Raw genomic sequence first — 14,203 nt, 5'->3', positions numbered from 1 at the left:
TGATTGCAATCTTCAAGATAATAACAGCAAAAGACAGGGTAGGTAAAGATACATGGCTCAGTGGTTAGCTGCCTCACAGTGCCAGGGACCCAGGTTCAATTCAACCCTCGGGCAACTGTCTGTGTGGAGTTTGCACATTCTCCCCATGTCTGCGTGGGCTTCCTTTGGGGGTTCCGGCTTCCTCCCACAATCCAAAGATGTGCAGGTTAAGCAACTTGGCCATAGTTAGCAGGAATGTGCAGGTTATGTGGATTAGCTTTGGGAAACACAAGAATTGGGTAATAGGGTTGGTCTCGGAGAAATGATTTTCAGAGAGTCAGTGAGGGCTAAAGGCGCTGAATGGTCTGCTCCCACACTGTAAGGATTCTATGATATAATATTCCCACTGGTTGGGGAAAATGGAGTCTGAGAATGAGGTCCAGAGTGTTCAGGAGAATTGTTAGGAAGCACTCCCACACACAAAGGATGGGAGAAGTTTGGAACTCTCTTCCACAAATGGCAGTGGATGCTGGATCAGTTGTTAATGGATATATGTTTGTTAAGCAAAGGGATGAAGGGATATGGGCCAAAGGCAGATAGATGGAATTGGACCTTGATCTTACTGAATGGCAGAATACGACAATGAATGGTAAGTGCCTTTTCCCACGGATGGGAGGTTCAATACTGGGTGCACATTTTTAAAGTGAGAGGAAAGAGATTTAAAACAGACAGGAGGGGCAACATTTTTACACAGAGGGTGGATCGGCTGTGGAATGAACTTCCTGAGGAAGTAGTGGATGTGGGCATAGTAACAATGTTTAAAAGACATTTGGATAAGTATGTGAATAGAAAAGATTTGGAGGGATATGATCCAGGAACAAGCAGGTGGGACTAGTTTAGTTTGGGATTATGTTTGGCATGGACGGCTTCGGCTGAAGGGTCTGTATCCATGTTTTATGACTCTATGACTCTTTGAATCTCGAACAGGATTGAGGGGATGAATGGCCTTCACCAGTTCCCATGGAATAGACAGAGGCTGGCAGCCTTCAGGGAAGTACAGAGTGAGTGGGTAAACTCAGTTCATCCCATCTACCCCCTGACAGAATCCCGTCACTCACTGTTTGACAACATCCCTACAAATCTTCCAGACTTCATTAATTTTATAGTCACACATTGCCCATATCATCAATGGTCTCGGACCAGTGTTGAAACGCAAGGCTCTGCCTGGTTAACGCTGGTGAAACTTTGTGACACAGTTTGTGAATTTGTACTCTAAAGCAGAAGGAAATAGATTTGAGTTGTCAGTTCAGCGATTTTTATTTAAAAGTCACTTTTGAACAGTGAATTCATAGAACATAGAACAGGACAGCACAGGACAGGCCCTTCGGCCCTCGATGTTGCACCGACCTGTGGAACCAATCTGAAGCCCGTCAAACCGACACTATTCCATTCTCGTCCATATGTCTAACCAATGACCATTTGAACGCCCTTAAAGTTGCCAAGTCCACTACTGTTGCAGGCAGTGCATTATGTGCCCCTGCTACACTCTGAGTAAAGAAACTACCTCTGACATCTGTCCTATATCTATCACCCCTCAATTTAAAACTATGTCCCCTCGTGCTAGCCATCACCATCTGAGGAAAAAGGCTCTCACTCTCCACCCTATCGAACCTTCTGATTATCTGATATGTCTCAATTAAGTCACCTCTCAACCTTCTCTCTAAAGAAACAGGCTCAAGACCCTCAGCCTTTCCTCATCAGACCTTTCTTCCATACCAGACAACATCTTAGCAAATCTCCTCTGAACCCTTTCCAATATTTCCACATCCCTCCTATAATGCAATGACCAGAACTGTACACAATACTCCAAATGTGGCCGCACCAGAGCTTTGTACAGCAGCAAAATGACCTAATGGTTCCAAAATGCAATCCCTCTACAATAAAAGCTAACACACCGTATGTCTTCTTACCAACCTTATCAACCTGGGTGGCAACCTTCAAGGATGTATGACTTGGGCACAGAGATCTCTCTGCTCAAGTACACTACCAAGAATGTTACTATTAGCCTAGTACTCCGCATTCCTGTTACACTTCCCGAAGTGAATCACCTCACGCTTTTCCACATTAAACTCCATTTGCCACCTTTTACCCCAGCTCTGCAGCTTATCTATGTCTCTCTGGAATCTAAAACCTTCTTTGTCACTATCCTCTACTCCACCGACCTCAGTGTCATCCACAGATTTACTAACCTATCCTTCTATGCCCTCATCCAGGTCATTTGTATAAATGGGAAACAACAGTGTACCCAAAACAGGTCCTTGCGGTACCCCACTAGTAACTGAACTCCAGGATAAATGTTTCCCATCAGCCACCACCCTCGGACTCTTTCAGCTGACCAATTTCTGATCCAAACCACTAAATCACCCTCAATTCCATGGCTCCGTATTTTGTGCAATGGAGAACCTTATCAAATGCCTTACTGAAATCCATATGTACCACATCAAACACTTTACCCTCAGCCATCTGTTTGGTCATCTTCTCAAGTAATCAATGAGGCTTGTGAGGCATGACCTACCCTTCACCAAACCAAGTTGTCTATCTGTAATCAACCTATTCCTTTCTAGATTATTATAAATCCTATCTCTTATAACCGAAGTAAGGCTCACTGGTCTATAATTTCCAGAGTTGTCTCTACTCCCCTTCTTAAACAAGGGAACGACATTTACTAGCCTCCAGTCTACTGGCACTATTCCTCTTGACAATGGTGACATAAAGATCAAAGCCAAAGACTTGGCAATCTCCTCCCTGGCTTCCCAGAGAATCCTAGGATAAATCCCATCCGGCCCAGGAGACTTACCTATTTCTACACTTTCCCGAATTTCTAACACATCCTCCTTATGCACTTCAATCCCATCTAATCTAATAGCTTGTATCTCAGTACTCTCCTCGATAACATTGTCTTTTCAAGTGTAAATACTGATAAAAAGTGTTCATTTAGTTGTTCCCCTATCTCCTCTGACTCCACGCACAACCTCCCACTGCTATGCTTGATTGGCCTAATCTTACTGTCATTCTTTAAGTCCTGATAACGCTATAGAAAGCCTTTCGGGTTTGCCTTGATCGTATCTGCCAATGATTTCTCATCACCCTTCCTGGCTCTTCTTAGCTCTCTCTTTAGGTCTTGCATGGCTAACTTGTAACTCTCAAGTGCCCTAACTGAGCCATCACATCTCATCCTAACTAAAGCCTTTTTCTTCACCTTGAAGAGAGATTTGACTTCCTTCGTAAACCATGGCTCCTGCACTCGACAACTTCGTCCCTGCCTGATAGGTAGATACTTATCAAGGACCCGCAGTATCTGGTCCTTGAATACGCTCCACATTTCAATTGTGCCCATCCCCTGCAGTTTCCTTCCCCATCCTATGCATCCTAAATCTTGTCTAATCGCATCATAATTGCCTTTTCCCCAGCTATAACTCTTCCCCTGCAGTATATACCTATCCCTTTTCATCACTAAAGTAAAACTAACTTAATTGTGGTCACTATTACCAAAGTGCTCATCTACCTCCAAATCTAACACCTTACCAGGTTCATTACCCTGTACCAAATCAAATATAGCCTTGTCCCTTGTTGGTCTGTCTACACACTGTGTCTGGACACCCTCCTACACACATTGCACAAAAATTGACCCATCTAAAGTACTTCAACTTCAGTATTCCCAGTCAATAATTGGAAAGTTAAAGTCCCCCATAACAACTACCCTGTTACTCTCGCACCTATGGAGGATCATCTGTGCTATCCTTTCATCTACATCTCTGTATCTATTTGGAGGCCTACAGAAAATTTCCAACAGGGTAACCTCTCCTCTTCTGTTTCTAACCTCAGTCCTAACGACCTCAGCAGCTGACTCCTCAAATGTCCTTTCTGCAACTGTAATACTATCCTTGACTAACAATGCCACACCAGCCCTTCTTTTAACATTTTCTCTGTTCTTACTGAAATATCTGAATCCCGGAACCTGCAATAACCATTTCTGTCCCTCCTTTCGCCATATCTCTGAAATGCCCACAACATCGAAATCCCAGGTACAAACCCATGCTGCAAGTTCACCCACCTTATGCCGGATGCTCCTGATGTTGAAGTTCGCATTTCAAACCAACTTCTTGCCTTGCTGGAGTATTCTTGCGATCTTGGAGTCTGAGTTCTGACCTCACAACTCTCATCCTACCGGATACTTGAACTACAGTTTTGGTTCCCAACCCCTGCTGAATTAGTTTAAACCTACCCGAAGAACATTAGTAAACTTTCCCCCTCCCAGGATATTGGTACACCACCGGTTCAGGTGAAGATCATCCTTTTGTAAAGGTCCCACCAACCCAGAAAGACCCCAATTATTCAGGAATCCAAGAGCCTCCCTCCTGTACCAACCCTGTAGCCACGTGTTCAACTCCTCTCTCTCCCTGTTCCTCGCCTCACTTGCACATGGCATCGGCAACAAGCCAGAGATAATAACTCTGTTTGTTCTCGATCTAAGATTCCACCCTAGCTCCCTGAATTTCTGCTTTAAATCTCTAAATCTCTTCCTACCTCTGTCGTGGGTGCCTATGTGGAACATGACTTGGGGCTGCTCCCCCTCCCACTCAAGGATCCGCAAAACACGATCAGAAACATCATGAACCCTAGTACCTGGGAGGCAACACAGCCACCATGAGTCTCTCTCGTTCCCACAGAACCTCCGATCTGTCCCTCTCTACGGAGTCCCCAATGATGAATACATTACTGCTAAGATTGCCAAGAACAAGAGAAAGATGGAGGAACAGGCTGTGTTGAGGAAGGGGGGAGGCTGCAGAAGGAATTGGACAGGCTGGGAGAATGAGCAAAGAAGTGACAGATAGAATACAAGGTGGGAAAGTGTGAGGTTATGCACTTTGTCAGACGTACAGAGGCATAGACGATTTTTAAATGGGATAAAGCTTCAGGAATATGAAGCAAAAAGTGACTTAATTCAGAATTCCTAATTCAGGGTTCTCTTCAGGTTAACACGTAATATGTGTTTGTGAAAGTGTACAAATTTCCTTGAGTTTGTCAGGGTCCAATCATTTTCAGTTGCTTCATCAATGACCTTCCCTCCATCACAAGGTCAGAAGTGGGGTGATCATCAATGATTTTAATGTATTCATGTGTGAGACGTGGGCATCGTTGGCTGACCGACATTTATTGCCTGTCCCTAATTGCCACCCCCACTTGAGAAGGTGGTGGTGAGCTGCCTTCTTGAACCCCTGGAATCCATTTGTTTTAGGTAGAGCCACAATGCCCTAGGTGGGTGGGTGGGGGTGGGGCGACGGAGGATTTCCAGGATTGTTACCCAGTGACACTGAAGGAACGATGATACATTTCCAAGTCAGGATGTTGAGTGGCTCCGTGGCGAACTTGCAGGGACTGATGTTCCCATGTATCTGCTGTCCTTATGGTCTGCCCTGAATAACCTCAGTAATAAAGACAGATGCAAAGTATCCATTTCACACCGCCGTGATGAATTGGAGATGGAGAGATCCCTTGGAGAAAGTGAGGAGGTTAGTTCCTCTCATGGCAGTGGAATCATTGAACCTACATTTCCCCGGGAGCTCTTTCAAAAAGCTGCTCTCTCTTGTTTGTACAAAACTAAACTGACAAAATGCAGTTTTTCAAACCTCAGTCAGAACAAACTGGAGAAGGATCTGAATGTGACTGATACCTGACAATGGGCAGACAGTGAATGGGAGTTGGAAAACACTCTCACAATGTTAATCTCGACTGTACAGTAATTTCATTCCTGATTGTGTTGGTTCATTCCGGATTCCTCAATCTGTGTGTCATTGAGTAATATATCTGTCTTTGAGAGTTGCTCAATTGTTTTTCTGCGTCATTTTACAAATCTCACTCCCTGAGGACATGTTCAGTCTGACAACATCATTCCAATTCATTACCGATGGGAACAAATAGCTTCAGACCTGCCCATACCTGTGACAGGAATTGTTTCACTGCTGTGAACTCCCAGGACTTTTACACAATGAGACACTCTCTGGGTGCGAGTGGAGCAAAGATTAGATTGGATTAGATTTATAAAGGCCATTCTTTCCATTGTGCCTCTAATGGCTCTTTACACCGTCAAATTAGACCCGTACCTCATCCCCTTCCTTTTTCCCTCAGCCGTACAAACCTTTTCCCAATTCTCAATTCCGAATACCAGCTCATGGTGGAACTGAGGAATGTGAAGCAATAAATTAGGCAGCTATTAGGCTGATGTAATCTGAATAGTCTACAATAAAATAAAGGTCAGGCGAGTTGGAGATGGGAAGCAATCCGAAAGTGCTGGAGAGAGATGATAGGTCTGGTAGCTGCTGGAGACAGAGAGTCAGAGAGTGAGAGAGAGGCAGAGAGAAAGAGAGAGAGACAGAGACAGAGAGACAGAGTTAATATTTTGAGAATAGTGACACTTGTTCCAAAATGACCATCCCAAATCATGCTGGGGAAGTTGACACACCCTGCTATAATTACCACAATCATGTCACAATGTTAGTAAATACATAAAGCACACACATTTCATTACAGGCTCCACGATGGAGATCAAGAGAAATAGTGAGTCCTGGCTTGGTAAAAACAATGATAATTCAATATCAATCTGCTACTGCGTTCCAAAGGGAACCATTTATTCCCACTGCCATAACCTCTCACAAACTATTCAGGCGATAGTGGCATCTAATCCCCACCCACTCACTGCATTCACAGAAAGCAGGTGGTGTTCATGTTTTGACAGAGATGCACATTGTACATCTGAGGGATGTGGGAGGTGTGGGTGTTTCTAAAAACCAGCCTCTACCTCCAACCTCATCGTTTACCTCAATCTTTACTCCGAGGCTGTGAGTAATGGGGCAACCACAATAGGCCAGGAGGAGGAACAACACAAAGTTACAGATAGTCCATTCTGTGAGTGAGTCAGTGCTGACGGAGTGCCACACTGTCAGAGGGTCAGTATTGACATAAGAAGTAGGAGCAGGAGTAAGCCACGCAGCCCTTTGAGCCTGCTCTGCCATCAATAACATCATGGCTAATCTTTTCGTGGACTTAGCTCCACTTAGCCGTGTTTTCACCATATCCCTGAATTCCTTTATTTTCCAAAAAAGTATCTACCTTAGCTTCAAAAGCAATTGTTGAAGTCGCGTCAACTACTTTCCTGAGCAAGGAATTCCATGGATTAACAAACCTTTGAGTGAAGAAGCTCCTTCTCAGTTCAGTTCTAAACTTGCTTCCTCTAATCTTGAGGCCATGCCCTCTCGTCATATTTTCACTATCGGTGGAAACATCCTACCTATTTCTATTTTATCGATTCCCTTCATAATTTAATATGTTTCTGTAAGATCCCCCCTCATTCTTCTGAATTCCAGTGAATATAATCCCAATCTACTCAGCCTCTCCTCATCAGCCAACCCACTCAACTCCAGAAAGAACCTAGTGAACCTCCTCTGCACCCGCTCCAGTGCATGCATCCTGAAGTAAGGAGACCAATTCTGCAAACAGTAATCCAGGTGTGGCCTCAGCAGCGCCTTGTACAGCTGTAACATTGTCTCTCTGATTTTAAACCAAACAGCTTTAAAATTCCATTTGCCTTCCAAATTACTTCTTGCACCTGCAGACCTACCTTCTGTGATTCATGCACAACAACATCCAGATCCTCTGCAAATCAGCATGCCCCAACTTTTTACCTGTTGGTAAGCTGTTCAAGTCCATTATTAAGGATGAGCTTGTGGAGAACATGGTAGTAAGGATGAAGTCAGCACATCTCCATCTCGGGGAGGTCATGCCTCACAAATCTGTTAGAATTCTTTGAGGATGTAATGAGCAAGTTCGACAAAGCAGAGACAGCACACGTGACATATTACAATTTCCTGAAGGGCTTTGAAAGGTGCCGTACAGGAGTTTATAAATAAGATATGAGCCCATGGTGTTAGGGCAAGGTACTGGCTTGGATAGAGGATTGGCTGACTGGCAGATGGCAGACAGCAATGATAAAAAGGTCTTTTTTAGGACGGTTCTCAGTGACGAGTGGGGTTCCATAGTGCTCAGTGTTGGGATCACAGCGATTGATGTTATACAATAATGATCTGGAGAAAGGAACTGAAGGTATTGTTGCAAAGCTTCTGGATGACACAGAGATAGATGGAGGGACAGGCTGTGTTGTGAAAGCGGGGAGTCTGCAGAAGTACTTGGACAGGCTGGAAGAGTGAGCAAAGAATTGGCAGATGGATTATAGTGTTGGAAAGTGTGAGGTTACGCACTTAGAACGATGAAGTGAGCCATAGACTGTTTTCTAAATGGTGAAAAGCTTCATAAATATCAATCCTAATTCAGGAATACCATCAGGTAAACATGCAGTATGTGGTCGTGTAAGTGTAATTTTTTTCCCTGAGTTTGTCAGGGTACAATCATTTTCAGTTTCTCCATCAATGTCCTTCCCTCCATCACAAGGTTAGAAGTGGGGATGTTCACCAATGATTTTCTTTTACTCATTTGTGGGAGGTAGGCATCATTGTCTGACCAGAGTTTAACGCCCATCCCTAATTGCTCCCTTGGAAAGGTGGTGGTGAGATGCTCTCTTGAACCCCTGGAGTCTATTTCCTGTTGGTAGACCCTCAATGCCCTTGGTGGAGGGTGAGTTCCAGGATTGTGACCCAGCGACATTGAAGGAACGGTGATAATTTCCAAGTCAGGATGGTGAGTGGATCAGAGGGGAACGTGCAAGGAGTGGTGTTCCCATATATCTGCTGACCTGGGTCTGGCCTGAATTCTACTCTTTAAGAAAGACAGATGCTAGTATCCATTTCACTGCTCCGTCATGAATTGGCGATGGGGAGATGTCTTTGACCAGCTGAGGATGTTGGTTCCTCCTGTTGTAAGGGAATCTTTGAACCGACATTTCCCCGGGAGCCCTTGAAAAGCTGCTCTCTTGCCTGTACAAAAGTGACCTGACAAAATGAAGTTTTTCCACACCCCAGGCAGAACAGGATGGAGGTGACCAGGATGTACCTGTTATCTGCAGGGTGCAGGTGGTGAATAGCAGTTTGAAAATTGCCTTCGCTATGTTAATCTAGACTGTACAGTAATTTTGTTCCTGACTATATTAGTTCATTCCATATTCCTCAATCTGTATGTCATTGAGTAATGTATCTGTCTTTAAGAGTTGCTCAATTATTTTTCTGCATCATTCTCCAAATCCCACAGCCTGAGGACACGTTCAGTCTTACAACATCATTCCAATTAATTACCAATAGGAACAAACAGTTTCAACTCAGGTTAGTGAGTGGCTTGGAGGGGAACCTGCAGGGGGTGGTGTTCTCATGTATCTCCTGCCTTTGTCCTTTTAGGATCAAAGTGGCTGTGGGTTTGGAAGGTGCTGTCTGAGGAGGTTCGATGAATTTCCCAGCCCATCTTGGAAACGGTACGCACTGCTGCTACTGAGCATCAGTGTGGAGGGAATGGACATTGGTGAATGTGGGGTCAATCAAGTGGGAGCTGATTTGTTCGCGGGTAGTGTCGATCTTCTTGAGTGTTTTGGGCATTTACAGGGTCAACAGGAGAAAGTTACCTTCTTGGTCGAGAGATCAGAAACCAGGAGACATCTTCCTGTGTGTTAGCATTGACCAGAAACCGAAATGGGCTCTTGACATTAACACAGTTGCTACAAGAGCAGGTCAGAGGCTGGAATACTGCAGTGCCCACAGCCTTTCCTGATGGGACCCTTGTTAAAGGGAATTGTGAAGGAGCTGTTAATTATCTCACCAAGTTAGTTCATAAATAGATAAAGGTGGGACCACTTTAACCAGCCGGTCAGCATGGTTTCAGTGTCTGAGGTTGTTTCGTATGTTTGCTCAATAGCAGGACGCTCATGTTTATTCTTTCCTGATGATGATGTGTGTAATTAATAACAAACCACAAATATCCTGTCCCTTATCTCAAACAACCAGAACTCACTTTATCGAAAAGAGCGTGTGCTCCTGTCCTTCCAGAGATGATATTGTACAGCAGTTGGATTTAGTTCGGTTCAGCTCGTGCCTTGTGTGACACCAAACTTCAGAGCGGTTCCCCCCGCCCCACCCAACCAATACGATTCCCAGGAGTCAGTGTTAGGCATTTTGCTTTGCCAGATATTTATTAATGATTGGGATCTTGCTGTGCAGGGGACAAGTTCAAAGTTTGGAAATGGCACCAAACCAGGAAGAATTGCAAACTGTGACAGGTACAGTGCGGGACTGTAAAATGACTTTGACAATCTGGGGGAGTAGGGTGAGCGAGGGGGAAGATGGGGTTCAGTGCAGAGAAGTGGGAGGTGAAGCATTTTGTTGGGAAGGACATTGAGAGACAATATAAAATGGGGAGGCAATTCTAAGGGAAGTGCTGCAGAGGCAGGTAGAGTTGAGCGTTATGTGTGCACAGATAATTGAATCTGGGAGGACAGGGAGAGAGAGCAGTGAATAAAGCACACGATGTCCCCAGTTTTATTAACAGGGGCACAGAGAGAGGGACAGACCCAGAAAGGGAGAGGTTGAAACAGTAAGAGTGACAGAGACACAGACAGTGAGAGAGATACAGAGACACAGACAGAAATAGATAGAGGGAGACTGAAATGGACAGATAGAGAGTGACAGAGAGAGAGCGAGTGGAACAGAGAGAGAGAGAGAGAAACAGGGGCAGACAGAGACTCAGGCAGAGAGACAGACAGAGAGATGGAGTGGAATAGCAGAGAGAGACAAAATACCACAATCTGTGATTTCGCAGGAATCGGTGAATGCTGTGGGAAATTGGTGACATTTTTTCATGGAAATTGATAAGATGCATCCTTTATGAAAAAGCCAGGAGTGTTTCAGAGAGAACAGGATGTCTGGCTGTCTATACCTGGTGCCCTGATATTCCACACTGTACTCGGTGTTCAATTCCATATCATGGTAACCCTGGCAATGTTTACCACAGTAACTATACCAGCTCGGGTCTGTGATCAAATAAGTAGGTGGTACCTTAGTGCCAAGGGGAGCTCTGTTCTTAACACGGATTGATGTGCTAGATCGGAATTATCTCTCAATTAAAATATTCTGTCCCGAGACTATGTTACAATATCAGAGGTTAAGGTCATCAGAAATACTTGAATGTGATGCCCATGATACTGGGTGTGAGCTGATGAACTTCTCCCTGTTCTGCCTTTCCATTTCAATATTCCCAAGGCACAGGGAATAAAGCAGAGTGTTTTAACATTGAGGTAAGTCTCTGTCTCCCATCATCCACATCTCACAATCTTCCCTCCTGCACAGACTTAGCTATATAGTACAGTCTGGAAGATCGGGTTTGTAACTGAGTACACAGTCACAGACAACACTGACTGGGTGCTCTTTTAGCCAAGCTCTCCTCATGTTTCACTGGGGCATTTGGACAGGAACGGCCTGACACTCTGTAAACTCTCATGGATTCTCTTCATCCCTGTCTCTCACCCTCTTTCTCCATCGCTATCTCTTTCTTTGTCTTTCTCTCTCTGTCTCTCTCTCTGTCCTTATCTGTCAAACACTCTTTCTTTGTTCCCATCTCTCATTCATTCTATCTCTCTCTTTATCTCTCACACACTCCCTACCCCTTCTCTCAATCCCTTTCTCTCTGTCCCTAACTTTCACATGCTCTCTCTCTGCCCCTATCTTTCACTCCCTCTCTCTCTGTCCCTATCTTTCACATACTCTCCCTCTGTCCTAACCTTTCACACACTCTCTTTGTCCATATCTTTCACATACTCTCTCTCTGTCCCTATCTTTCACTCCCTCTCTCTCTGTTCATATCGTTCACATACTCTCCCTCTATCCTTACCTTTCACACACTCTCTCTCTGTCCCTATCTTTCGCATACTCTCTCTCTGTCCCTATCTCCCACACTCTCTTTCTGTCCCTATCTCTCACTCCCTCTCTCTCTGTCCTTAACTTTCACACTCTCTGTTCCACGCTTTCACACACTATCTCTCTGTCCCTCTCTCACTACCTCTATATCTGTCCCTATCTCTCACACACTCTGTCTCTGTCCCTATCTCCTATACTCTCTCTCTCTCCCTGTGCCTTCTCTCAGTACATCTCCCCGTCCCTCTCTTTTACACACACTCTCTCTCTGTCCCTATCTACCATATTCTCTCTCTCTCCCGGTGCCTTCTCTCAGTCCCTCTCCTTCTGTCCCTATCTCTCACTCCCTCTCTCTCACTCCCTCTCTCTATCCCTTCTCTCACTACCTCTATCTCTGTCCCTATCTCTCACACACACTCTCTCTGTCCCTATCTCCCATACTCTCTCTCTCTCCCTGTGCCTTCTGTCAGTACCTCTCCCCCGTCCCTCTCTTTAACACACACTCTCTCTGTCCCTATCTCCCATACTCTCTCTCCCTGTGCCTTCCCTCAGTCACTTCTCCCTCTGTCCCTCTCTCTCTCTCTCTCTCTCTCTTTCTCTATGTCCCTCTCTCACACTGGAGAGGGTGGGATGGTAGCTCAGTGGTTAGTACTGTTGTCTCACAGCGCCAGAGACCCGGGTTTGATTCCAGCCTCAGGTGACTGTCTGTGTGGAGTTTGCACAGCCTCTCTCTGCCTGTGTGAGCTTCCTGCGAGTGCTCTGGTTTGCTCTCATAATCCAAAGATATGCACGTTCGGTGGATTGGCCATGCTAAATTGTCCATAGTTTCCAGGGGTGTGCACATGAGCTGGTTTCGACATTGTAAATGTGGGATTACATGGTTGGGGGTTGGGTCTCAGTGGGATGCTCTTCAGGAGGTCAGTGTGGGCAGAATGGCCTGTTTCCACACTATAGGATACTCTGCCCCTCTCCATCTGTCTCTCTCCATTATGGCGTTTGGTTCATACTTTGTAAGGTTCTTTTAATTCCCAGGATCAGGGACTCGGCACAAATGAAAACGTGACATCACAGAAAAACTGTAAGTTCATTGGTTGCCAAATGTTATGAATTTAACTGTTTTATAATTTCAAATTTCAGGTTTATCACGGAAATATTTACAGGTCACAAAGTAAAAGGTGAGTCGCAAACATTTAAAGGGCTTTTGCCCGAAACGTCGACTTTCCTGCTCCTCGGATTCTGCCTGAACCCCAGCAAATCATTTCTGCACTTTTTCTCGTTTAACACTTTCCTTTCTACAGTAGGGTGACCAGAAATGCACAGTTCTCCAAATGTGGCCTCACCCCGTCTTGTTCAGCTGCAACAAGACATCCCAAATCCTGTACTCAATGCTCTGACTGATGAAAGCTTGCTTGCCAAAAGCCTTTGTCACCATTCTGTCCACCTGTGAATCCACATTCAAGGAGCTTTGAACCTGTACTCCGAGACTGCTTTGTTCTATAGCGCACCCCAGGATCTTCCCATTGACTTTGTAAACCCTGCCCTGGTTTGTCCCAACAAAATGAAACACCTTACGTTTATCTAAATTAAACTCCATTTGCCATCCCTCAGCTTACTGGCCTAGTTTATCAAGACCTCGCTGCCTTCCCAGATAACCTTCTTCACTGTCCACTACAACATCAATATTGGTGTCATCCACAAACTTACGAACCATTCCTCCGAAATTCTCATCTAAATCAGTTATATAAAGAACAAATAACATCATTTGTTGTGGTGGTTCTGTTCGCCCAGCTGGGAATTTGTGTGGCAGACGTTACGTCCCCTGTCGAGGTGACATACTCAGTGCTTGGGAACCTCCTGTGAAGCGCTTCTGGGACCTTTTCTCCGGCATTTGTAGTGGTTTGAATCTACCGATTCCGGTTGACAGCTCCAGCTGTCCACTGCAGTGGCCAGCATATTGGGTCCAGGTCGATGTGCTTGTTGATTGAATCAGTGGATGAGTGCCATGCCTCGAGGAATTCCCTGGCAGTTCTCTGTTTGGCTTGTCCTATAATAGGATGACTTACCAGGGGTATGCAGTGGAGTGCAGTCTCTGGAACCGATTCTGTCCCTGTTGCACAGAAGGGAAGCACGGTAAGGAGGAGAGTGTTAGTCATTGGGGACTCAATGGTGAGAGGGTCAGATGGAAGATTTGTTGGGAACGAAAGGGACTCATGGTTTGTGTGTTGCCTCCCAGGGGCTCGGGTCCGTGATGTCTCGGATTGTGTCTTTGGGGTCATGAAGGGAGAGGGTGACTAACTCTAAGTCATAGTCCATATCGGTAC

The 14,203-nt window shown here is 45.1% G+C and overlaps 1 protein-coding gene across 1 annotated transcript in view; it reads left to right on the top strand.

Annotated features, from left to right (window-relative positions):
• Window positions 1-13,054, top strand: part of wdr46 (WD repeat domain 46) — a 30,756-nt gene extending 17,702 nt beyond the window's left edge. Inside the window, exons 5-6 of the mRNA XM_087979789.1 lie at window positions 10,194-10,252; window positions 13,020-13,054. Coding sequence (XP_087835915.1) covers window positions 10,194-10,252; window positions 13,020-13,054 — 94 coding nt within the window. The remainder of the gene's footprint in view (window positions 1-10,193; window positions 10,253-13,019) is intronic.
• Window positions 13,055-14,203: the final 1,149 nt, after the last annotated feature.

This window comes from Chiloscyllium plagiosum, unplaced genomic scaffold (genome assembly GCF_037043375.1).
Source record: "Chiloscyllium plagiosum isolate Xiang-an unplaced genomic scaffold, Cpla_swu_hap1 HiC_scaffold_35, whole genome shotgun sequence".
Classification (NCBI taxonomy): domain Eukaryota; kingdom Metazoa; phylum Chordata; class Chondrichthyes; order Orectolobiformes; family Hemiscylliidae; genus Chiloscyllium; species Chiloscyllium plagiosum.
Note: the sequence above shows the minus strand (reverse complement) of the source record. Positions and strands in the feature narration are given on the sequence as shown.